The sequence below is a fragment of the Scomber japonicus genome, chromosome 15 (genome assembly GCF_027409825.1).
Source record: "Scomber japonicus isolate fScoJap1 chromosome 15, fScoJap1.pri, whole genome shotgun sequence".
Taxonomy (NCBI): domain Eukaryota; kingdom Metazoa; phylum Chordata; class Actinopteri; order Scombriformes; family Scombridae; genus Scomber; species Scomber japonicus.
Window position 1 is genome coordinate 12,137,426 of NC_070592.1, and position 27,157 is coordinate 12,164,582.

The 27,157-nt window shown below is 36.9% G+C and overlaps 2 protein-coding genes across 2 annotated transcripts in view; one reads left to right on the forward strand and one right to left on the reverse strand.

Annotated features, from left to right (window-relative positions):
• Nucleotides 1-18,991, reverse strand: part of nudcd1 (NudC domain containing 1) — a 38,839-nt gene extending 19,848 nt beyond the window's left edge. Inside the window, exons 1-6 of the mRNA XM_053334270.1 lie at nt 18,797-18,991; nt 17,075-17,229; nt 14,875-15,060; nt 10,446-10,629; nt 7,712-7,900; nt 1,596-1,803 (exon numbers count right to left, since the gene is read on the reverse strand). Of these exons, the coding sequence (XP_053190245.1) occupies nt 1,596-1,803; nt 7,712-7,900; nt 10,446-10,629; nt 14,875-15,060; nt 17,075-17,229; nt 18,797-18,911 (1,037 nt within the window). The 5' untranslated portion in view covers nt 18,912-18,991. The remainder of the gene's footprint in view (nt 1-1,595; nt 1,804-7,711; nt 7,901-10,445; nt 10,630-14,874; nt 15,061-17,074; nt 17,230-18,796) is intronic.
• Nucleotides 18,992-19,260: 269 nt separating this feature from the next.
• On the forward strand, nt 19,261-21,412 carry LOC128374188 (transcription and mRNA export factor ENY2-2). The gene is made up of 5 exons (XM_053334455.1): nt 19,261-19,318; nt 19,442-19,512; nt 19,617-19,687; nt 19,787-19,861; nt 21,156-21,412. The coding sequence occupies exons 2-5, from the start codon at nt 19,445-19,447 to the stop codon at nt 21,230-21,232; spliced, it is 291 nt and encodes a 96-aa protein (XP_053190430.1). The 5' UTR covers nt 19,261-19,318; nt 19,442-19,444; the 3' UTR covers nt 21,233-21,412.
• The last annotated feature ends 5,745 nt before the right edge of the window (nt 21,413-27,157 follow it).

Below are 27,157 nucleotides of genomic sequence, written 5' to 3' on the forward strand. Positions count from 1 at the left end.
AGCTTCAACTCTGCCCGTGGTATTTGATGGTAGTAGAGTAGAGGTAGTGATTAAGAGTCCAATATGTGCACTTACTGATAATGGGCACTTTGGCACTTTATGAACATGAACATCCTTTTAATTATGACTATTTTAAATCATGACTTTTATCAAGGCCTATTCATTTAAGATTATTATTTACTAAAGTCAGTTTTCATTCATTTTTTTCTTGTCTTTTAGAATATAAACAATATTTAGTTTTTTTATGTATGGAAGTGCAGAATGAAAATGACAAAAAAAAGGAAATCTTGAATGTGCAATAGTCCATCACTACTGTATCCTGTGCATGTTTATAAATGCTCTGCCCTTTAAAACTTACTATTAACACCCAACAGAAATCAGAACATGTATAAAAACATGACAAAGAAACTAATGCTGCATTCAAAGTCATTTCCAATTAAGACTAACAACAACCAATCTGCTTTTGATTATAGTGTTTGAATTGTATTTGAAGGTTTTTTCAGATTCTAACAACATTGCGATATTGTATTCACTGAATGAAGTTTGTCAAGCACAAGACAAACATGATATAAAAGGTCATTTTATGTTATATTAGCACTCGTAGTATTTTAGGAAAGTCATAATACCATTAACCGTGATATCTTTGGCTGCACTGATCAAAGCCTGAAATCTCACAGTGACACATTCACAGTGAATTCTGAAAGTGCTCAATACATTATCCAACCACAGTATATCCCCCAGTCAAGGTCAGCAGTTGTTCTCTTCTACTGAAAACTGCCTGATCGAGGCCCTGTCTACCCCTCCAGAGTTGTTTGAGGTTCGTCTGCAGGCCGGCCCCCCATCCCAGGCCTGGCTCCAAGTTTGTCCTGGTCTCCCTATTCTGGGCGAGGTGACTCTTTCCCAGCGGTGTTGATTTAATGAAAAAGGCTTCTTGAATTGTTCTTGGTCTGGCGTCTTGCCAGGAGAGACGTTACCAGGAGCTACTGACCCCTCAAAGGCCCCTCAAATGTACTCTGTGTCATGTCTCAAACAACACAGTACAGTACAGTAGATACCCTGCACCTTTTCAAGATCTGTATTTCTTGACTATATATATATATATATATATATATATATATATATATATATATATATATATATATATATATATGTTGCTAAATTGCTCTTTAGATGAAGACTGTTCTACACTACAATCAACACCACAAAATGTAAAATGACTGGATGTACAAACAAGCTCATATTATGTCTCATGTTAGTGAAATCCCTGCATGAATATATCATCATTTATTCCCTGTCTCCTGAGATTCGTGGGGTGCAAGCTATTTACAGTGTGTGAGCTCTATGGTTTTGATAGGAATGAAATTAAACATGCAGTAGAATAAACAAAGAAGACTATAGATGGAAATTGTTCTTTAGAGTCAATAGTTTGTGTGTGCCTGAGCATGAATCATTAATTAGGTTTTTAATTGGAGAAAACAAATATTGCTGTAATATACTGTGAGGTTTTTTGTGTCACTGCTGTTTCAAGCTCCTGAAAATCCTGAATTCAATGACAAATTCTGACATAACAACAATGCACAATTTAAGTTTCAAACCTTTTATCGTTTTTGATGATCCAGGCGCTGGCCTCTGGGTCTATAGATGCATGCAGCTGCCCTTTCAGTAAAGGAGGGAAACCTCGGACTCCAATGCTCACATTGTCTGGCGTGAGCCTGAACTGCACTTCTTCTTTGGTGATACCCTCAGGCATGCGGACACACACTGTGATGTCCTCCGCTGTCTGCTGCCAGAAGTAAATGGGATCTGCATTCAAAAAAGGGAAGAAGTGAATGGTCCTAAAAAGTTAATGTCAGTCCTGTGCCAGCTGTTGCAGAGTCATGCATAAAACATCCCAAACAGTGCAAGAATTGAAGGTAATTACTGTTGAATATTCAGGGGCCACTGCAGATGGGAGACTTGAAATAAATGAGTTATCAGACTGCAAGGGTAGATCACGAGGGCCTAGTTCACTGTGACACAATTAAACAGCAGTCTCCTGCACAACTTGACATTTTAAACATACAGTGCAGTCAAGAATTATCCAGACAGCTCAAGACAGACCTCAACGTTTTCACATTTAGATGTGTTACATGTAGGTCTTGACATTAAAATGCATTTATTTTCAATATATAAACATATCATTTTTAGGTTGAAGTCTACACAAAGCACTTAGTGTTATTAAAGTGAGAGTGAAGTGAGGATCTTAATTATATACACTGCAAACTTATCTTAAAATCTACATAGTAAGATGCAACTAAGGGTGCATGGACTGATATGAGAATCTAAAATGGTCACATGGTTGAAGAAAAGTGATATCACATTTTGGTGAGAATGAGATTATAATGGCAACAGTTATTAATTGTCTTTTTTTAATACTTTGGGATCAAAATCTAAATATTTACAGTATATACAAGTCAGCAAATCTAATCTGTCATGTATTTCCTCTGTGAAGGATAGATCTGAGAGGTTATGTATTGTAGTTCTGCTTATTTGCCGGTGAGAAAGGTTTCTAAAAAACTTGTAAACAGGTTTCAATTAAATTTAGTGCAACGTTAGGCCATTGGCCAAGAGATACATTAGCAGTTTTTGGTGTGCATCCAAGGCAGGTGCTGATTCATGATATTTGTTTAAAAGGATTTCTCAATATCGCTATAGTAACAGGTTTTCATTAACTGCTGCTCTTACTTGAATGAAAAAAATCTGTCACATATGTCCTGTGATTATTTTTTACACATTGTGTAATTCAATGAAGAGCTGGATCTAGATGTGGAATGAATGTTTCATTTTCTGTAGTTAATATTAAAAAAAAATTATAAAGGTCTGTGCAGCCTTGGAGAGAGAAATACTTTGAATGGTTTCTAGCTATGAAAGTCAGAGCCAGAGCAGAGTGGGATGAGATACAGACAGTGAATTAGTTCAGGCATCTGACTACCTCCTTTACAGACTTTTTTCACAAACATGCCGCATTTCTGCTTCTTTTTTAGCAGGGAACAAATCTGTTCTCACCACTGCCCACATTATTCGGAAGCCAACTTCCTGTGTCCTCTGACTCAGCACCTCCGTTGGCCTGTTAGCACTTTAGGATTCCTCCATCAAATCATTTTTTTAAGTGGTCAAAACTACACTGTGTGATACATTGAAACACACAATCATTAATCGCAGAGGCTCTGAATGAGTGCTGGTGCTGCATACTGCAACTGCCAGGCATTTTAAAAAGGAGCAGAATGTGACAACCCCATCAACATTTCGTCTCATTTCACCAGCTGGGAGAACAGAATAAAATCCCAAACTTAGTCCAGAAATATTGTTTTGTATTATCGGAATAACATACTGTGCAGTCAGCGCCGACTACAAGGAAGACCTGGGGGAATTTAGTTAGGAAAGACTTAAACTGAGATATTATCTTCACTCCCTTCACCTTCCTCAGTATCAGTAGACACTGCTGAACACGTCTAATGACACGTCTAATGAAAAGTTTGATATTAATATTATTATCAGAGATGAGAAATAAAGTACATTTAATTTGAGGTGTTTTTACTTGAGTATTTCCACTTTACATTGTTTTATGCTTCAACTCCACCTTTCAGAGGGAAAAATTGCACTTCTCTTTTAACTCATTTACCTAACAGCTACAGTTACTAGTTACTTTTCTAAATGTTACTAATATACAGTATTTAGCTGATAATACCTTTACTTGTAATGGAGTATTTCTGAAGTGTTGGATCAGTAGCTTTACTGAAATAAAGGAATTGAATACCACTGACAATTACTTCTTGGTTTTATGTTAATACTTACAAATGTGGAGAGATTATTTATGACAAAGACAATTTGGAGGACAAAAGGGTTTTTGACTTTCATCAACATAGCACATAGCACACTGACCTTAAAAATGCTATAACTGTGTTCTTGATTCTTAATTGAGTCAAATACAATACAGACAATTGTAAATAAAGCCATATTGATATGCATGTTGCAGGCTTGTGTTTCAGATAAATGAACTGTGGAGGATATTTAAATACAACAGAGGGGGGAGATTAGCAGTTATCTGACTCATATACAAACTTTGTGCCAACTTTGTAAATATACAACCCTCCTATGGAGAAAACTCTGTGCCAAAGCTGCCATATACTGTGCATCTCTCTAATTACTGGCAAAGCTTAAGCCCAAAATTGGTTCAATTATGATGTTCCAAAGCGACAGGTCAGCTCGATATCTGGCAGGGATGTGAGGAACTGAAACATGTTCATTATCACCTTTTGTTGTCGAATGAATCAACAAAGAAAATAATGAGGAAACAACAGGTGAGCTGCCAAATCTTTCATTTCATCTTTCATTCCCAATCTTCCTCTCTCTCACTCTCCTCTTTTTTAACATATCAAGTGGTCAAACTGATGAAGAGAGCCATCTACCTTCAGTACATGAATGATCCACTGTCACTTGATTACTTTTGGCATTGATGTATATTAACATGTGTTTCTGGTGTCTTGTGATGATCAAAATGTTATTTCAGACTTTTTTAATCATTATTTTGTACATTTGTTCATAGAGTCACTCGGTTACATTTTTCTATATAGCTGATATACTGTATTCATATCTACACCTAGCCTCCATCAACACTGCCTTAGGTCACCCCCATCTCTCCTGCCCCATCCGCATTTCCTCTACTCATCACTTACAAGCCTCTTTGAAGATGCCTCCTCTCTTGACATCTAATCCACTTCTTCCTCTTCGAAAGGAGAAAGGCAGAGCACTGATAAAAGCATCGGCTAAAAAGATGCCATTTTTCTGCTTCTGCGCACACACACACACACACACACACACACACACACACACACACACACACACACACACACACACACACACACACACACACACACACACACACACACACACACACACACACACACACACACACACACACACACACACACACACACACACACACAACACACACACAACACACACACACACACACACACTTTTTTGTATCTTGGATGGAAGATACAAAAGATGGAAGCTGTTTATCTGCTTTTTTTAGAGGTTGTGACTATAAGTAGAATAGAGAAAAAAAAGGGAAATGGATTTGTTAAAAAACGTACATGAAGGTTTGGACCACTTCATATACTGAGTGCTCTCCGAATTTAAGAAAAGTTCTGGTGATGAGAGCACTTTTTGTTGCTCTTTAATTTCTCTGACAGCAGAGATGAAAAAGGTCCATTGGCCACAAAACTCTGAGATTCCAAATTGATCTCAAGCCTCAGTGATATAGTTACACAGTTAACATATATGAAACACTAAAGTAAAGCCACGTAAAGAATCTGCTTGTTAGCTTTTTGTAGAATTCAGCCCACCAGCATCTCTAAAGCTCACTAATACACCCCATACTGTACATCTCATTAGTCCAAACATATCTCTATTTCGGTTTTTGTATGGGAATATTTCTTGATTTGGCACAGTGCCTTCATGGTTTTGAACATAGTAAACTTAGTAGATACAACAAGTTTCACCACCTGTTTCAAGCCTTAGTACTTAGATTTTTGCTATTTACTTTCATTTTTATACTGTGATCATGTTGGATGCTAAATATGGCCAAGTTCCAAAACATGAAATAAATGCAGGTAAGATTTCTACCTAAAAAGTAAAAAGCTAGGGCTTCAGCTTTCTTTAAGTTATTTCTACTTCCCCATTAAACTCACATCAGTTCCTTTACACATGCCTATAAATGGCTTTTATTGCTAAGGTTGTTTCGCAAATTGTCGAATATTTCAGATAAGATTTGGGCTCAAACATGTACAATGTGTTTGATAAGTTTCCATTTCCAGTAAAGAAGTGAAATCCTAGTATTATCCTCTGGAACCATGGGAAGTCTGCAGAGGGGCATACTTCTTCTGGAAGCTAACCGATCAGAACAGAGTGGGCTCATCAGGCCAGGAGCCCTAAAGAGACAGGAGCTAAAACAGCCTGTTTCAGACAGAGGCTGAACTGAGAAGCTGCATAAAGAGCCAGTAAAACATAACTAAGATACTTTTTTGAAACTGTAAAACATGCAAAGATATTTCAGTAGAACCCTAGAATTACAAGATGGACCTAAAAATGTGCATTGATACAGCCCCTTTAAATTAATTAGAAATAACTTATTGGCAATTTTATTCAACAGTCATTTAACACATACCAAATATTTTGGGTTCCAGTATCTAAAATGTGAGAATGTGCAGCTTTTTTTTGAGTGTTGTTCAAACAACCAATCTGTAGATTTCACAATGCTTAGGTGACATGTGAAAGGATTTTATTATTATTTCTGTGTATCCATTTGTATCCTTTAATCTAATTGATAATAAATATTAATGAATAATAGTATTCCACTAACTAAACTAAACACACACTTTGACCAACCACTACTACTGTAAGGGAAGAATTATACTCCAGGGAATATATAAACTGTATAGATAAAGATTAGCAGATCTGAGAGATACTGTGCGCCAGCTGGTTGAGAATATTCTGCTAGTGACAGTCTGGTGTTTCTATGGCTACGGCCAAGCTAGTCAGTTTGGGCCTTCAACTTTGAACTCTTCAAGGAAATGAGCAAAAGAAGTGACTGTTTCATGATTGAAAAGAAGCAGCTGTGACTGCATGATGACTCTAAACCGGAAATAGCCTTCTCACAGAGATGCCAAAAAGTGAAGGTTGCAGTGTCGTCATGTCTCTCACGGAGGAAGGCAGGACTGTAGCTCAGAGCACAGATGATGTTTGTATTTCACTTTGCTTCAACAGTTTTACAGAAAGGCTTGTTCGCTCTCTCGACAGTTTCAGACTGTGATCTTAACAAGAAAAGAAAATCCCACTTTCTCGCTGTAAATATGATCAATGCCAAACCAGGCTGAAACTCCTTCTTATGTTTTCTCAAAGTCTCATGAATGATTAAAACTGGATCAAAATGTGAGATCATGACTTTTTATAGAATTAGGTCTGCAGTCTGCACACACACAGAGCTACGGGCTGAAAAAGAATAATGGTACTGAGGTGAAGACCAGAAATCAGACATTTGTTCATTCAAAAAAGCCAAAATGATAGACACTGGTTCATTTGTAGTATTTTTGGTTTTAGAGCATGAGAATGTTACTCTCTTTAACTCTGCCATTTTCAGCAAACAAGCTCTGATAAACCCAAAAATTGACATATTTAGCGACTACCTAGTAAAAGAAAAATCTATTTTTCTCAGGAGATGGTGGAGACCAAAATAAAGCTAAAAGCAAAGCGAATGCTGGATTAAACTTAAAAGTGGGATGTTTGACTTAAAAAGAATAATAATATTACTGTATGTCTGCTATATATGTAAATAGGCAACACATTTGTTCCTTTGTGAAGATCATTTTCCTGAAAATGTCAAATTTTGACATTCTCTTAGCCCCGCTACAAATTGTTTCTTCTCCACATAATTCATTTACTGCACTGAGATCAAAATATCTAATATAAGAGTTGTTTGACATTCTGTGAAACACAACAACAGCGTGTTTTTTAGAGCGCTACATTCACAGGTCACAAATGTTTGTAGTTTACCACAGAAATGAAATGCTACATAATGGTTGAGAATATGATGTAGAGAAATCCCAAATCACAGTGATCATTTTCTAGCAGTAGGCTGATGCGTTTCTTTATAAAACCTTTGACCCACCTGTCTTCTCCACCTCCATGGGTTCTGGGTTAGGACGTTCAACAGGTCGACCATCTACATGCGTGAAGACAAACGGTTTCTCTGAGGCCACCATCAGCCCCTTCCCCTGCGGCTCCACCGCTGCGTAATGAGGCACAGACTTCCCCCTCAGGACCCTCCTCTTCTTCACCTCATACTTCTTCTCCTGGCCTGCATGTGGAAACCAAAGGGCAAGGTGTTACAGATTTAAAGTAATCTTTGTCTTGGAATGAGCTCTGACAGTGAGCAATAAGAACTACAACAACACCAACATGTCTCAGGTCAGAGAAAGCAGAAAGCTTTAAACGGTGAGCTCCAGTGAGCCGCTTCCATCACGGCTGAGGTTTTACCTCCCCAGAGGAGAATTAACAGGTATGAGGTCTTTTATTCCATTAGCTAGTAATTCTTTGAACACAATGTACATGGCCTGCAACCTATTGTGAATGTCAGACGGATGTGTCCAGTTTTTGTTGTCATTGCTTTACCAAAATGAAATTACTTTCATATATTGTTGTATTTTTTGTACTTATTGTTTATTTGACTACAGTCTGTAAACCACGTTGTCCTTTAGCTTTAGAGTTTGAACAGAAATGTATAGAAAAACAGTTAATCATGGCAGAGTTTATAGTAAAATCAGAGCTTTTATCGTGTTTTATTAAATTCAGCTGTTTTATTACTGATTAATCAATCGATGATGAAATCTGTCTTAAAATAAGAGTCAGGTGCCTAAATGAACACTGAACCAGGTTTTCTTGCCATTATCATTCCTCCTGTTCATACTGACCATTACAAGGTCCCTTCATAATTCATTAACAATGACAAAATCCACAAAAGAAATGTTCAAGTATTTCAAAGATGAAGCTGTTGTTACTTAATGAAATATCTTCTCTCCAAACAAAATCTCATGCCTAATGTACTTGAAATGAGCCTGTGATGTTATCGATTTTTCGTTGTTGTTGTCTTCTTTTTTCTTTTCTCTTTGTATTTTCTTTGTCTTTCTGCTTCTTTCTTTCTTCCCTCTTCTTATTTGGTTGATATGTTTTGGTGATTTTTTTATACTAAAGGGGAGGATTTTATATAAGCCCCTTGTGCATCTTTTCTCTCCTGCACAATTATTTGCCTTTGTACTGTGAAATATAATGTTTGTTTTATTATTGTGCATATGAATAAAAAATAAATAAATAAAAGCTTCAGTCATCCAAATGAGTGGAAATCAAATAGATATCTTTCAATATAACAGTCTTTTTAGAGCCAAAACCCCTCTTCCCCTGTTACCATACTTTGATCGCAGCTCAACAGGGAAACACTAAAAGGGAATTTGAAGCTAAAAAGACTGTAAATGTTGCAGATATCCACTTGATATGAGTCACTCTGCTGAAGCGTCATATAGGCTTCAGCTAAACTTTTAAATGGCAGTGCAGACAGTGTGGATTGCCTCCATCATTTACATTAAAAGCATATTTGAAGTGGATCTTTTAATAGACAGGAAGAATGACTACAGCTAAGAAAACCTCTTTCACTGTTCATATGGACACCAGACTGTTGTTTTAAGATAGACTTTAAAGAATAGTGAATATCATTTAATAATCAGAACCGAAAGAATCAGGAAATATTTATTTGTACTTACTTATTTTACTGCAATGTATTTAAATGATTAACCAATTATCAAAATTACCTTAAACTAATTTTCTGTTCATTTACTAATGAACTAATCAGTTCGACATCAGCCGTTGGCCACATGTAGAGAATGCTTGAGACAGAGAAATAAAACAAGAGAGCAGTTATCTAAGTAATTGTGTAATCTAAAAATTATACAACACTGCATCCTCTGTGTTTTAGATACTGAATGACATATCTCTTGTTTTCCCCGAGATGCTCTAAGAAAGCGGTACACAAAAGGCACCAGACTCTTTTAATGTCATCACAGAGGCACAAAGCAACAGCTGCTCAACTGACTCAGAGAGGCTTGTCAAACCTGCACTGATTTTACAAGGTTTGGACACATTTTCAGGTGTACAAGCACAACAAAGAAAACATAACAATAACATAACCTCTTGATAGGATCATTTAATTGTTGCGTTTGCAAGTATGTATGTATAAAATTGTCTTTTAAGAATCCTTATATTAGGAGTTTATTCTGCATTGAAGAATATTTTATGGAAAAAAAATCATTTTAAAGACTAAGATTCCCTTCAACTTCTATTGAGTGACAATGGAGCCATCTAAATCCATATTAGAAGTGAGGGCCAGGCGTACAGGAGCTGATTAGCCTTAACGAAATGTAGATTTAACCTAACATTGAGACACAAAACAACAAAATATTGAGCTACAGCGAGCAGATATCAAACAGTCACATCTTTAAATCCTACTAGATGAGGAAAAAGGCTCTCCAAAGGCTGCTTCTGTTTTTTTTCTTGTCCATCCAATCTATGAATCATTAGTCAGGGTATCTTTCATTCACAGCAAGTGTCAAGAACTTTAATGAAAAATGCCTGTTGCCAATGTTTGCGGCCTAATCTCATCTGGGGCGTGATAATCAAACTCTATTAACGGCTGACTATGACTAACTTCCTCCAATGGTTTAATTAACAAGGATTTCTGTCGTCGGATAGGTGTGACTACTGTAAATTACACATTGAAATTAAGACATAAAAATGCGTGACCCGCTTAATGCTCAATTAGCAAAATTACAACGGGTCAGTGCAGTACCACCCACCTTGTCCTGCGGTGTTGGCGACTGTGATCCACTGGAGAGATACTGAGTATCCACTTCCTTTGGTTTCCTGCGGGTCTTTCTCGATGCGGAGCAGCAGCACCTCCATGTTGTGGACTCCAGCCTGGACATGTGAGATGCTGTGCAGGATGGTGAAAGGCCCTCCCATATCTTCACTGAACAGAGGCTGAGGACACAGAGACAGCAGATCATTTGGATCATTTTAACAGGACAGTGGGGGAAAAAAATCTTGTTAAGATCCTGAATGTTTTATATGAAATTATTTACCACCATCTGATATCCATGAAAGGTCATCCAACTCATGAATAACACTCCTTTACCCTCCTTTTAATATCTAGTCTTTTGTAATATTTTTATACTATGTAAATTATATGGACATTACTGTAAAGATTTTTGACAAATTTGCACATTTGTCCTCCACATCTATTTTCTTTTTGATTTTTTGATAGATTAGATTTATTATGTTTTTTTCTATGTACCGGTAATATGTTTTATCACATTGAAAAATTTATGATTTACCACATACTTACATTCTTGCTCTCAATTTACTTGATGCCATTTTCTATTTTTGAGGTAAAACGAATGTTGCAATAATATAATGTTTATATAGCATGACAATGTTATATTGCTTGTCTTTGTCTCTCCTTTGCTTCCTTTCACTGACTAATCTGGATGGTGATGCACACAGTTTTCTTTGGATTGGTTCAAGGTTCTCAGTGGTCAGACTGATTTCTGTGGTCCACTGACTGGATGAATGAGGCAGCCTCGATGTATATATATACAGTATTTTGTAATGTTGTGATGCTGCCCATCTACCAAATGAAGGTCAGACAGAGAAAAAGCATTGTGGGCTAATAAATATACAGCTGTAAGCGAGACAGTATGTGGGAGCTTTTCCTATACGTTTTCAAATTAATAATTTAATCAACTGAAAAGATTTTATAGAATATTTATTGGATATAAACTCTGAAGATGAACTGAAACAAACTCACTTTAATCCTCTCGATTTCATTTATTTAGATGGTCCATTCCTCTCAACCTATTTTGTTTTATTTCATCAATCTGTGGTGATCACTATAGTATTTCAGGCTCTTTCTCTGATCAGTGGGAATGACATTTAGTTATTACCAAAATGTGTTAATTTTTTATTTAATGTTCTAAAAGTTTAATTTCATTCGACTGTGGCAATTCTTGTAAATCATTTCTGCCAGAAGCACATAACCTTTAAAATGTGAAATGTAAAACTTATAAAGAGGTGTAGGTGTAGCTGCATTTAAAGGTAACAACAGAATAGCCCTTTAAACATCTAAGAAAAAAAACAGGATTTATTCTTGCGTTATCTTTTTAATGGTTTGAAAAAGGTAAATGGTCATAAAGGTTAAGGGCTATGTGCCAGCTAATGTAGCTGTAAAAAGATGTTTCAATGAAGGCCACTGCATTAACTGTTAGCCTCAAAAGTTCCCAAATGACCTTAAATGTCTACACTGTGCTTTAGAGAAAAAAAAAATATCATCTTTATTCCATCAATAAATTCAAGCTAGTATTTCTAAACCAATGTCTAACAGTTACACGTTGAAAAGGATGATGTGATGCAGAGAAGCCTGACTTTAATGTGACTGCACACATAAATCTGGTTGATGAGTCTGTTTGATTACTAGTATCTTTACAGCTCTCACACACAATTCAAAATGAAAGACGCTTTGTGGCTTGGCCGGGTTCCCTGAGTGATGAAACATTGGAAGTTACCGACTCAAGGGCTTTAATCTTCATTACAAATTCCACACTTGAACTTCGCTTTTAGAATTGCTTCAAGTGTGCTTGTTGAGAGAGCGAACTCTCATTGTAGCCGATCCCAACTGTCCGCCTTCATCCCTCACTACTACAGCCAATTTCTAAATCCTGGCTAAGCTTTTTAAACACAGAAACTGCTTCAAACATATTTTGACTAGTTTTTGTGTTGATTAACAGGACAGTTCATTATGCAAAGATTATACGCTCTCTGCATTTCAGGACTGTCCGATCTTTCAACCTTCAAATATACCGCACATACAATTCTTTAAAGTCGGTGTAAAGGAACATCAGAGATTTCCTTATAAACACATCACACATGTTAGAAAGTAATTGCTGAAAATGTACAAAAGACTGAACTTTGTAGTGCTGAAATGTGAAGTCAGAGTGCTAAACTGTTTTTCACCATTTCTGTGTTTAGGATTTTTTGGTGGGCCTAAAATGGTAGCACAATGGCGTAAAACGGTTACTAGCATGACCCCTCCCAGATACATCATTATATTTTTACACCAGGTAGTTTTACAAACTTTCATTGTAGACAACCGGGATTCACGTTGGATAATCTGCTGTTGAATGGGGACATTTTAAGTTAACGTTAGCGCTCAAGGAATTATTTAAACTCGACCATTATTTAAATGCCAGTCACTTTGGCTTCAGCACCAGCTGTGTGGGTGGGAGGTACCAGGACAGAGGGAGAGCATTAGCACCAAAAAGCATAGTATGTGAAGCAATTGCTCCAAGAGTACAGCCACATTTAAGCTACTTCTCAGCGGGGAAGAAAGTAATTTTAAGTGCACTGAACTCCATTGAAAAAAAAACAATTTCCCACGACAATGACTGGTAATGAATCACTTCATAACTACTCATTTAAGTTACATTTTTACCTTAAAAATCCACAATTACCAACAAAATGTGCTGATTTGAGCAGTGACTCCAACCATTACTTTATCTTTAAAATATCAGCCATGTTGCTGCCTTAACCCTATAAATAGGGCCTATTTTAAATTATGTGTTTTTATATGGGAGTTTGGTGTGAGCGCTAACTCCGAGGCTGTTGGGCCATGCTTCAGTGTTTGTGTTCAGTGTTGTTTTTCCACAATTCTGAAACCTAACTTTATATGCTTGAATGAAGAATTTTTTATTCATTTGAGTTTGGCTGGCTGATTAATTACACCTTTTTTCTGTGGTGTGACAAACTCAGAACACATTTATTATTGCTTTGCACAGACTTTAAATACAGCAATACTGCATCTGCTACTTCATCTCCAGTAGCATAGAAGGGTAACCATCTTACCAGCCATTAAAGATTTTTAGACATGATACGGGGATCAAACATTGCCAGAGACCTGCCAAAATGTCTGCTGTAAAAGCCAAACTAATATGACACGTTGTAATTAACAAGCTTTTTTAAACTAATGATCCTGTGGGGCTTTGACAGTGGCAGACTCATGAGTATATCACCAGTTGTTGAGTTATCTAACTTTAGACTCAGTCACTTTTCCAGAAATTCAAAACATTCAATCCCCTAAATTTGATATAACTTTAAAGATCCCCCTTTGACATGTTTAGGACATATAAGAATCATCTGCTTGGATGTTTTTTCCACACAAAAAATACTAAAAGATTTACTCCTTCCTACTTTCAATTGTTAGAAAATACTTTTTCAATCAAAGTGCGATGAGGAGAAGGATGTAAACACATAATCTCTTCACATCTGTTTTCTCTTCAGTGTCTTTGCTCAGGTGGAAAACTGAGTTTTTATTGTGTAAATTAGATTCATGCTTCCAAAAACAGATGCAGTATTAAGTTTGATCCATCAGGTCCAAGAGAGAACATCGCTGGCTTGTCCTCTGACAGACTGAGGGACAGTATCAAATCCAACAAGCACAATTGTATGTCTCCCTCATTGAAAAACACAGAATCTATAAATATTCAAATACTCTTTATATCAAAAGTTTAGCTGCTGGACACACAATGCCTCCTCCTTCACTGAAAAGTACATTCTCACTGTTTGTGCACTGGCTGCTTTCCACATCTCGTTGTTTATGTTGTTTACTGGCCCTTGATTGGCTCCAAACTAATTGTGATATCACAAATCATGATATAAGGACATGAGTTAACTTCAGATTTTTGCTGATCACAAATAAAAGTTTTCCTCCTCAGCAGGTGAATGTAAAACAGCATCAGAGTGTCAAAATTCTGCATATACATCATTCTGCACAGTGAAGTTCAAACAGAAGGAACTACAAAAACCCATTACATTTTTGAGTGGAGAATGGGGCTTTAAACTTGCACTAGAAGAAATGTCCAACCAGTGATGATGTCAAGCCAAAAAAGCAGATGATAAAGAAGCACAGTTTTTTGTTCCATGGTGACACTTCTTCAACATAGAGTACGTTTCCACAAACTTTATTCATGGAGATACTGTACAAGGGATGGCAGCTGTTCAATCAGTGTTGTTGCACTTCTGGTGAGTCACCAACAGAGGTCATAAAGAGGTTGTAAATATTTTTATGTCCTTCATTTTCACATTGGCTGCTGGATTACATCAGAACAGACACACTTTATAAAGCATGTGTCTTTGTGTATTACTTAAAGCAGTGAATTGAGTTGCTGTACTTACTTCCCACTTCGTAAAGGAGCTGTCTCCTCTCTTGCCGGTGCGGAGGAGGTAAAGTCTGCCAGTGCCGTCAGAGAGCGCTGCCCAGGTCGCTGAGGTGAGACTGAGGGAGGCACAAAGACGATCCTCACACTCGCTGGAGTCGGCCGTTATGCGGTAAACCTCTCTCGGCTTCCCCAGGGCAGTGTCCTGGACTCACGAAAAACAACAAAACTCTCAAGTCAGAATTCAGAAAACAGAAAAATATTACTGTTGTTGTTTCTACAAAAATCCAAGCTTTGTTTAATTTATTCATATCTGCAGGGAGTTAACTGGGAAGGGATAAAACTAACAATTACTTTCATCATAAATTAGACTGCTGATTATTCTCTTGATTAACCACTTAATTATTTTGGTGTAATCAAACAAACTGTGAAAAAAGAAAAAAAAATGCCTTTACAATCTCCCAGAGTGACATCTTAAAATGTGTTGTTTCGTCAGTCTAAAATCCAAAGAGATTCAATTTACTGTCATGACAAAGAAAAGCTGAAAATCTACACATTTGAAATTTGATTTGCTTGAGGGGGTGACGAGAATAGTTGCTGATTCATTTCCTGTAAATCAATTAATTAGCTTATCCTTTCAACTCTAATGGTGGAGAAAAGCGTGGGAATGGTAGCAAATTGATTTCGTCACAATTTCATTTGATGTTATAATACAACTGAGGGAAATTTTGAATTTTGTAGAAAAATGTCTTATTGCTTTTAAACGAGTTCAACCAAAACATAAAATCATATTATTTAATTAGTTATGACTCACAAAGACCCAAAGAGACACTAAATTAGAGAGGTCTTTGAGCTAAAGTATAAGAAAAAGGTCAGTGCTTTTATATGGAATGAGTCACTCTAATCCCATAAGAAAATACTACAATAAACGTCATTGATGATGATGATACATAAAACCCAGCGTAAAACATAATTCCCATGATGTTCTGACTGCCAAAAGGCCACGGGAAGATACCTCTAACACAAAACCTGAACAACAGAAAACAAGCTGTATTCCTCAAAGAGAGAGAAAGTTACCAACCATTATGGGAGCCCATGTGACAGCGGCGCCTCACATGTGATGCACGACTCACCGAACCTTATTAGTAATAGACAGCTATGTCATCTCATGAGCATCAATTACTCATTGCGTGAAGTAACAGTGTTTCAAAAGGACTATGCAGCAGCTGCCCTGTGGTTGCCATGGAGCGTGACACTGTGTATTATATGGCTACCTAATGTACGATGCACCTTTGAGATCATTTTCTCCAGCATCTGTGCCGTTAATGCCCAGAACAAAGTGTGAACCGACTATGTACAATGTGCCGAGCGACACTTCCCTTCAAATGTGCACAAAAGGCTGGAGAGTGATGATAATTATCATGTGATGATTGTAATTAGAATTTCGGCAACACATCTCCATAAAGAGTCATCTAATGATGCCACTGAAAGCCAGAAATACTGTCTCTGAGGATTATAGTGTGATGATCATCATTCAGTCCAGTTTAGACGTGCCACAATTATCTCTAATCATGGTCAGTCAAGTCTTAGACATAAAAGAAGTCTTGGCTTCAAAGGTCATTTTTCTGATTTTGCTCCTCATCTCAGCATCTTAGTGTTGAGTAACAAACCTGGATCAGGACCATGAATCAATTACGTAATCGGTCCTGTGATTATCCAATGACAAACTGAAGCTAATCCAAACTTTATCTTCTCTGAATCACACCAAGGACAAAAGATGAAATAAAAAGCTGTCTTCTTCCCTCCATACTGAAACTCTCTGGCAGTCTCCAGCTGAGCATCTTATGCAAGAAAACTGCAATTTAGAGAATGTATTATGAGCCACAGTGTAGCCTTTGAAATGTTAATATAGTGGAATTTTTTCAAATGTAATTTTCTCTCACCTGCCAGAAATGCATTGTGGGCTGATTCTACTATTACACATGCATTAGTAAGTATTTGGTCACCACCTACTGGTGATCTACATACATTACACAACATCAGACATGGACTTGACAGGCAGAAATAACAAATATACACGATACCTCACAGATATTGGTGTTAACAACTAACTCACAATAAATGGAAAAAATTCCACCTGTCAGTGTGGAACTGGCCCCAACATTCCTACAACATATTTTCAAAAAAAAAGAAAAACCCACAAGGATTTAAAAGATTACCAGGGTGACGGTGAGGCTGAGAACTCGCCCTTTGCAGTCCACGAACAATACGCTGTCTTCATACCAAGGATCTAAGTGCAGGTAATTGTACATGCCAAATGCTCGCATGTGTTCCAGGGTGTACTGAGTATCCTTCAGCTTCACTTCCTCCACCGCTGCAGTAAAGATGAAAAAGCAAAATGTTAGAATAATACATGAATGTTTTGTGTTTGGTGTAAAGCACTTTGTAACTTGCAGAGAGGCATTATTATTATTATTGTTATAAGACAATTAAGAGCCACCAAAAATGTGTAGAGCAAGTCATTCCTGTAAAATGCAATTAAAGGATAGATTCACAATTTTCCCAAGTCTGTCTTAACCCTCAGGGCACCGCAGAGGTGTCTGCGGCCTCAGCCAACGTTACTGTCTTTCAGAGGCTTACCCCAGTAAGTTTTTAAAGCTAGAATAAAGTTACTGGTATTATATTAAACTAAACGACCTAAAACACGGAAGAAGGAATGTGGATTTTGTCTCCCATCACTTACATTGTAAGAGACAAGTATATATTGTATAATTATAAAGGGGTCTTTTAATGGACAGTCTGAAGAGAAGAAATAAAAAGAAACATGATAATGTTCATTTGAACACCTGATGAGCTCCTTCATGCCTCTTTCATACATTTTTGCATCCACGTCTGTTTTGTTAGTTTTTTACAAAGTTTATGTGATTCAAATACATCTTGTTTGTTGACCTGTTCTCATCAATTATCCTGTGTTGTTTTAAATGCTGTGTGGTGAAGGTAAAGTCATGTGACCACATTGTGGACAATTAAATTCCTAATTGACAGTAGTAGAACAAGTACTCAAATCCTTTACTTAAGTAAAAACACTCCATTATAAGTAAGACATGCATGAAAAATCCTACTTAAGTAAAACTACAGTATTATGTATGTACGTGTTATGAGCCTGATGTAGTTAAAGTATTACAGTAAAAGTAGTGGTTTCATCCCTGTGACTGATATATTATTATATATGACATCATTAGATTATTAATAGTGAAGTATCAGTGTTAGAGCAGCATGTTACTGTTGTAACTGCTGGAGGTGGAGCTAGTTTACACTACTTTATACAGTCAGATAGTTTAGTCCAGTGGTTCCCAACCTAGGGGTTCAGGCACCTCCAAAGGGTCAGCACATGAATGTGAGGGGTCGTGAGATGATTAATGGGAGAGGTAAGGCGAAAAAAAATGTTCTGATACAGGAATATGTTTTTCGTTTCTGGACTTTTTCTCTTATCTTTGATATTTGGTGAAATATTGGCTCATTTGAAAAGGTATTGAATGAAACCATGTGAGAAGTTTAGAAGGAAAATCTCTATTTCTCTATATCTCTATATCTATTTGGTGGAGCTGTTAACAACTCACAGACATCTGAAATGTGACCATGACTACACACTGCTTTTTGTAAGACGTCAGAAACCACTGGTTTCATCTTTAACAATGTGTTTAAAAGCTTGTTATATTATCCACTGTGTCAAATGTCATCTAAAAACTAACTAAAGCTGTTCAATAAACACAGTGGAGTAGAAAGTACAATATTTCCCTCTGAAATGTAGTGGAGTGGAAGTATAAAGTAAGCATCAAATGAGATGCAAACTTCAGACAAATATGAAATAAAATCAAATGTGTGTCTTAAATGGAGTGGTAGGTGTTAGCAGACTGAAGCTAACTAATAGTTTCTCTCACCAGCATCCAGCTCTACGTTATACGTCGGTATGGCGTCCAGAGATAATCGGTAACTCTCGAAGTTGGGGTCCAACAGCTCTCTGTTGACCTTCAAGGAATAGTTGGACGCAGCCATGTCTTTTCTTTCTTTATAACCACGACTGTCTTTATTCAGAAGTAGGTGACAGCCTGTGCAGCAAGAAGAAGATGATGGTGAGCAACTCGACCACACAAGACACACGTTTCCTGTTTAGCCGGAGACATTTGTACAGCGGACACGAGTGCTCATGGGAAATGGAGTTCTTCTTGTATTTGTAATTAAGAATCGCTTCGTGTTTATATAATCATTCAGTATGTACAGATAATATATGTTTATATAAGATTATTGCTTTTTTTATAGACTACTTTGGGGAATTATGTAAGGTTGGTTTAGTCGTAGGGAAACTACAGGCTGCCAAGCGGAACCATTAATCGTGTGATGTTTTACACGGTACGGATATGTAAAGGGACTGTGTGTTTTCCAGCTGATCCATCTCGACAAAGGTACAGACTACCTCATAGCAAGCTCAATAAACCATTCTTCTTCTTTTTTTTTGTATATTCCCCCTCAAAATAATCGCATCCAAATTGACCCTGCTGTTGTTTTTGTAATTTGATTTGTGACAGATCATGAGCAAAGACTCCCAAATGAGGGCTGCAATAAACCAGAAGCTGATAGAAATGGGGGAGCGGGAGCGGTAAGCAATCCTTCTCCTCTGCAGTGATTCGCTCAGCAGTGGTTAAGAGACAGCTCTGGCGTGGTGAGACACTAATGTAATGTCAACTTAATGTGTGGCTGCAGGTTGAAAGAGTTGCTCAGGGCAAAGCTGGTGGAGTGTGGATGGAAGGATCAGCTGAAAGCACACTGCAAAGGTATTTTTTTGTTTTTGTGTGTGTCTGTGTGTGTGTATGTTTGTAATGGTGTAATTTAGTCCAAGATTTGTAAAAGAGACTTAACTCTTGTGTGTGCAGATGTGATCAGAGAAAAGGGTCTGGAGCACGTCACAGTGGAGGACCTGGTCACAGAAGTCACACCAAAAGGCAGAGGTATACAGATGTTCATATGCAAACACAACAGCAGAGGGTGAAAGCACAGCAGAAATGACTTCGTTAAGAGTGGTCAGGGTGTTAAAACATGAAGATGAAGGGGGGAAAGTGTCTCATTTAATCTCTACATCCTCCACTTTCAAAACTATATGTATTAATATTCTAGTGGAGATCCCATTTTTAAGCTTTATTTATTCAGGATATCTAACTGAGATCAAGGTACACAATAAGACGGACGATACATTCACATCACAAAACAATCATCATACACACAACTTAAAACAGTCACAAACATTACAAGGCAACGTTAATATCTTCTGATTTTTAGCTGTTGGTTGGACAAAACAAGCTTTTTCCTCATTTCATAGACTAATGTTAACCAGCTGACTAATTTATAATGAAAATTAGTTGTTTATTAAGACTAGAAAGTAACCATTTATGCAGGATCCCATCAGGTGTATGTGCACCATTTTCTGGCTCCGACATGGTTTTGTTCTGTCCTCCACACAGCGTCCTACCCTACCAGGAACGTTTTAAGTTGCACTGTTGCTACAGTAATTATGGCAGCCCAGTCAAATTCCAAACAGGTGCCTGTAGACTACCGTAATTACTGCAGTAGCGCCACAACTAAAAAAAACCCTATTTTGTCGACCTACCCAGATTTTGCTGATTTGGTTATTTTCCTTGATTTTTGTGCTCCTATGATGGGTAAGTATAGGCTACATAGTTAAATGGTTTATGTATTTGTCTGTTCAATTGTGTTCATTGCTGATATATAATCACTTTGAAGCAGCTTCTGTCGGAAATAGACTGAGGGTGTATGTTCAGCAGAGCAGAGTGGAAAGCCGCCTGTGAAACACACTGCTGCGCGTCTGGTGGGAAGACAAGCATGACTATAGCAGCCGCAATCAGCTCCATCAGGCCGGAGCTATTCTTGCATATAGCATCTTATTTTGTCCAAACAAAACTGAGTGCAAAACTCAGTTTACTGTCATGTAAACATAATAAAGAAAAGCATTAAATCATCACATTTGTAATATATAATATACCTGATACTGTAGTTACGATTAAAAACTAAGTCTTTCCATTTGATAGAATGGTACAGCCTAAAGAAACACAGAGTCTTGCAGTGTGTCTCAAATCACATACGTACACTTAATAATTCAGCCATTGTAAATATCAAATAGCTTTAACGAGTTTTACATATGTTATGTTTTTTCTGTTTGTCTGGTCAGTCTGTGCTCTTCCATTCAACATTTTCTCTTTTTTACATTTATTTTTCTCTCCTCTGCAGCCCTCGTACCAGACAGTGTGAAGAAAGAGCTCCTCCAGAGAATCAGAGCTTTTCTTGCTCAACATGCAACCTTGTGAATCAGACGATTGTCTAGACATTTTTTTACTCTCTGTAGATCCACAATTAAAATCCAAGCTGATGTATGTTCTCATTGTAAGAAATGCTGAAGTGTTATTTTCATTTTGTATTGTGTGTTTTCATATTGATTTTAGTTTGTTATGCAACAGTTTTGGAAAAAAATAAAGTCATGCCTATTTTGGTCATTTTTGGTCACGTTTTTTATTGCTTAATACTTATTTGATTGATGCTTCTCAGATCAGAAATGCAAACATTTCAGAACAGCTCATACTTGTTTTGCTCTTTTCTTCTTCAGACAGCATGGTGACTGATTAGGGCTAAAAATAAGACGAGACAGTAGGTATGACAGAAATGTTATTGTTGTTTCCAATACTGTACAAAAGTCAGTTAAATGTCATTTAAAGTAATAAGGAAGATTTATTCTAATAAATGCTGCACATCTTATTAGGGAATTCTTAATAATGGTATTATTTTCCTAGGTGAGAAATTGTGAGTTTGTTTTTTAAAAATGTTTTTTGCATTTTCCAAGAGAAGGGAAGTGCTGGTAATTTATCATCATTTTATCAATTATTTTATGTTTTAACATTTTAATTGTACAGTTTTTTACCTTACCTAAAATCCTGTACACTGTGTCATTTCATTGCTGTGGTCTTTTCAGACCTGGTGTCATGCTGCCACTGCAGTTATGCAATTTGCCCTTTGAGGAGTTGTGAGTGGAAATTTCTATAATACAGTTCAGTTCAGAGAGTTGAGCGAGATGCACTGATGCTCTTTCACACGTGTCGCATCTCTGCCTGAACTTGATAGACAACATATTTGTCCTTGTACTTTTTTTGCATGACTTCAGACTTTGTGCAAAGAATCTGTCGGATTGTTTTGAAGTCTTTAAATAGCTCGGCCAGTGATGGGGGTATTTATACCTTTAGACTGAGTTCATGGTTTGGTGCGTGGGCTATGTGACAGCTTGCGTGTGTGGGCCACAACTGTATTCGAGAGTCTACATACACTAAATCTCTATTTGTCGCATATTCAGCAGAACATTTCATGTTGAAACATTTACACTGCCCTCACCTCCAATCACTCATCTTCACTTTCCCAACATTAAGAAACTAACATAAGCTAAAATAGCATTCTGTTTTTGCACAGCTTTAAGGATTAGTGTCATTTTCATCAATCAATTAATCTTTCATACTGTTATTGTTAATGTTATTGTAATCATAGGATTAATTGTGTCTGATGGTCATTATACTGGATCACCTGGTTGTTTGATACTGATACTGATACTTTAAGGTAAACAATGGACTACTTTCATAATTTAAACCAGGAATGTGCAGAGATCTTGTATAGTTCATTGTATTCGAATAGAAGTGGAACAAGGTGTCCTGGTTTTGTTTTTATTACACCTTTAATTTTAGGTTGTTGAAGTATTAAAGATGTGTTCTTCAATAAACTATTCTGAGAAGAAGGGTTCCCTCACCAGGTCTCAAACCCTAACCCCTAACCCTAACCCTAACCCAGTCTCTAAGATCACAGACAACTGCACTGACCACTCAACCAAAGCTCAGCATTTCCATACAGAGACCTGCAGCTATTTATACATCACTGACACAGAGACAGACAGCAGAGCAAAGCAGAGGAAAGAGACTGAGGCAGTGATGTAACCAGGTCCTGACCTCCACACTGTTGTCATGTCCTTTTTTTTTTTACAAAATAAATGTTTATTAAAACACACTATTTGTGCTTTTCCAGATACTGTTTTAAGATTCAGCTCCACCCTTTAAACCACAGTTTATGTCCTGTCTTTTCAATCAGAATCATTTCACAGTCTCGATTTGAGTCTCTGACCTCGATAACTATTACAGCTCAGTGTAATAATTATGATGTGGCTTTAAATACTCACTCAGATTCTATCTTGAGTTGTCTGACTGTTTGTCTTGTGATGATTGTTCATTTTCTTTTGCTGATATAGCTCATCTCTTGTGGCCGAGCAGACAGAGTTCTGCACAGTAATGAGTCATCTAAGTGTTTGACCACAAATGCATTACAAGTTGTTTTAACTCCTTTTACTCATCTTTTCAGCTTGAGTGTGAACTACAGCAACCACAACAAGCTTTACTGTGTGTGACCAAGTAAAAGTTTTTCCTTAATTAGTTTTTTTAAACACAATGAAACTGTAATTTTGGTCAATGAAAGTATCGGTTTTTCTCTTCTAATGAAATCAAAAAGCAACACCGACAAAAAAGTGTTGAGTGAATAACTTACACAACAACAAAAGAAAAAAGTTACTTTCTAGGACCAAGGTCATGTCTTTATCGTCATCTAATCCCTCCCGTGCTCTTGTGAAACAAATGAATAAATGGTTTGAACAAAAAAGAAGCTACAAGAAAGAATGACAGCAATTATCTTGTCAATGTAAAGAACAGCATAGCTCTGCTGTTGTTGTCATAGATGTTATGTAAGGAAGCAAGGTATGTCTTTGAACAATCTTATTTTCCTTCCCAAAGGCTCTTCAAGCAATGTGCAAATGCCGTGATGTAAGTTAAACATCTCCTTCACACCACCTCCTCCACTAAGTAAATAAAGGTGTGATCAACAAAGGCCATTTGCAACATCTTTTACAGAATCTGGAAGCTGGTAAACATTAGACTGACATTTAGAGAATGAGATTTATGAGGTCATGTTTGATGGAAACATGATCGTGATGAGTTTTGCCATGCTTACGTTACATTTGTAACTGATTTGAAATACTTTATGTTAATTTGTATAATCATTGCATGCAGAACACCGTGGTCGCCCAATGAGAGAGAGGAGTCATAATTGAAGGGGAAGGGGGTCATGAGGTTCTTTCCCACCAGATAAAAAATCGATGATAACTTGACTGGGTTTTCACCCTCATGTGCAATGGTTGGTTAATTGTGGGTATGATGACCCACAGAGGGGGGGGTTATATGGTGTTACAAAGGTTAAATTCTGATGAAAAGTTAAGGAACAAAGAGTATGTGAAGAAATACACCTAAGAGCAGGATATCGTAAGCATAGCTTGGAAGTGCAGGAAATCAAGGATAGGTTTGGAAGCGAGGTTCAATAAGCGAGAATAAGATAGCATAAGATGGGCTAAAAAACAGGAAACATCTGTAACCGTGGATGTATTTTGGCATTCAGTGCATCTGGAAAGTATTCACACCCCTACACTTTCCTCACATTTTGTCATGTTACAGCCTTATTCCAAAATTGATTAAATTCCGTTCTCATCAATCTACACACAATATCCCATAATGACAGAGTGAAAAAGGTTTTTTAGAAATTTTTGCAAATGTATTAAAAATAAAAATAATAAATAAAAAACATGTACATAAGTATTCACACCCTTTATTCAGTACTTTGTTGAACGACACTTTGCAGCGATTACAAGTCTTCTTGGGTATGAAGCTACAAGCTTGGCACACCTGCCTTCTGGCAAACTCCAAGTGGACTGTCATGTGCCTTTTACTGAATAGAGGCTTCCACCTGGCCGCTCTACCATAAAGGCCTGATTGGCTAAGTGCTGCAGAGATGATTGTAGTTGTAGAAACATCTCAAGGATGATCAGTGGAAACAGGATGCACCTGAGCTCAAGTTTGAGTGTCATAGCAAAGGGTGTGAATACTTATGTACATGCGATATTTCCGTTTTTTTATTTTTAATAAATTTGTAAACATTTCTAAAAAGACTTTTTTGCTTTGTCATTATGGGGTATTGTGTGAAAATTGATGAGGAAAAGAATAATTGAATCCATTTTGAAATAAGGCTGTAACATAACAAAATGTGGGGGAAGTGAAAGGGTGTCAATACTTTCCGGATGCACTGTATGTACAGTGGCTTTGCCTATAAAAGATGGTTTTGTGTATGTCTTGTCAGTCTCTTTTTCTGTGTAGAATAAACACCCCCTTTCCAGAAGTCACAAAGCTGTCATCTTTTGGCGCGATCACAACAAGGTAAACACATACTATAAAAGAATTCCCCCACACAGACTATTTTAAACAGTAGTTCACCTTTTTCATCACTCTGTCATACCTACATGAAAAACAAGTCTGATATATTCACAGTCAAAACCTTCCTGTTAGATTCAACACACAATTTAAAAACTCCTCTTACATTGGCAACTTAAAAAAGATAGATAACACTGACAGTTTACCTGCAGAAATAACACAGTACTAGTATCTGTTTAAGTCACATCCTCTTGCAGAGCGGAGGCCCGAGAGACTAAAACTACCAATCTACTAAAGATTATACTGAAATGTATTGATACGGCCATGAAAAGTCCTCCAGTATTCAAGCTTTTTTCTTTTCTTTTTTATGAACAAAAGAATGAAAGTTAAACAATAAGTTGCTCATCGCTAGTCTCTCTCCCTCTTTGTTCATCTGAAATTCCTGCTGCTCAGATCCTTGACTTCAGAGAACAGGTGCTGAGCTCACCAGTACAGTAGTACCTCCTACAGTGAGAATGATTTTTATTATCTCCAATACCAGCAGGTACAAATGTAGGTGAAAGGAGTAAAGTTGTATTAAACATTTATATGAAGTCATTCAGTCTCTCAGTCATCAGGTTTCATCAGGTTGTCATCAATCAATCAATCAATCAATCTTTATTTGTATAGCGCCAAATCACAACAGAGTTATCTCAAGGCACTTTACACATAGAGCAGGTTCTAAACCGAACTCTTCAGGTTTTAATTCAGGTTTGTATTTCGCCCTGTGTACACAATCCATGAATCGGTGCCATGGTCTGTGAAGCCATAATCAAACAGAACCTCCCTTTTCCAACGGACACAGCTGTAATCACTCAAGTCTCTCCAATTATAATGTTTAATACACATAAAATGATGTCACACTTCCTTGTGTATGGGAGAAGTAGGAGAAAACAGCACAGATACATTGACATGTGATGACGAACACTGAAATTACAGTGTGATTTCTGTCTGTGTAACATCTCCTGGTAATAATATTTATATAATATTTGAATATCGTGTATGGTATGAGGAGTCGAACATGTCTTGTCTTTGGTCTACTGTGCTCATTGATAAGTGTTGAAACTACACGCCTGTAAACATTCCTGAGCCGCAGAGTATCGTGGATCACTTTATTGACACAAGAGTCCACCTCTTTCCATATAAAACACTTATCAGAGTATCTGAGGTAAGGCTGCATATTACATGTTGCTATCAAAGACTATTAGGTTATATTTATGCATCCATGATTTTGTTATTTCCCCATGAAAAACGTCTCTGAACTACACTGTATTTTTGCACAATTCATAATCTGTGTGTGAACATAGAGGGTGTGTACAAAATAACAAGAACACTTGACAATACGATACAATACAATATACAAAATATATATAATATACAGTATATTTACAGCATATTTATACTTAATTTGGTGTTTTGTCAGTTTTATATCTTAAAGTATCACCTATTTTGTATGTAAAACCTGAGTCTATAATTCTAAATGTAAGAAATTAGTTTAATCTAAAACTATGGTTTGTCTAAGTACAATGTTTCCCTCTTTAATGCACTGGAGTTGAAATATAAAGTAGCATTATATTGCAATATTTGAATAAAGTATAAAAACCCTTGAAATTATTCTTAAGTACAGTACTTAATTCAATAATAATAATAATAATAATAATAATAACATAAAAAATGTAATTTATTAGAGGACTACTGAATTGAGTGTCATAATGTGTTCCTATTATTTTGTCGACCCTTGAATAATGTTTTTAATTAGCTTCAAACTGGATACAAACTCAACCAAAATCATACTCATGTTTAATATATTTTCTATGTGACAAGTAGTCTAGAGCAGTGGTTCTCAAAGTGACTTCTGGGGACCCCCAGGAGTCCTTGAGGGAGTTCCATGGGGTCCCCAGCAAAAAGGGGAATCAC

What these genes read in the sequence shown, in the direction of transcription:
- LOC128374188 (XM_053334455.1), top strand. Translation starts at nt 19,445, where the DNA reads ATGAGCAAAGACTCCCAAATGAGGGCTGCAATAAACCAGAAGCTGATA. An exon ending in GAAATGGGGGAGCGGGAGCG is followed by an intron (nt 19,513 to 19,616) that starts GTAAGCAATCCT and finishes GTGTGGCTGCAG; the next exon opens with GTTGAAAGAGTTGCTCAGGG. An exon ending in GCTGAAAGCACACTGCAAAG is followed by an intron (nt 19,688 to 19,786) that starts GTATTTTTTTGT and finishes TTGTGTGTGCAG; the next exon opens with ATGTGATCAGAGAAAAGGGT.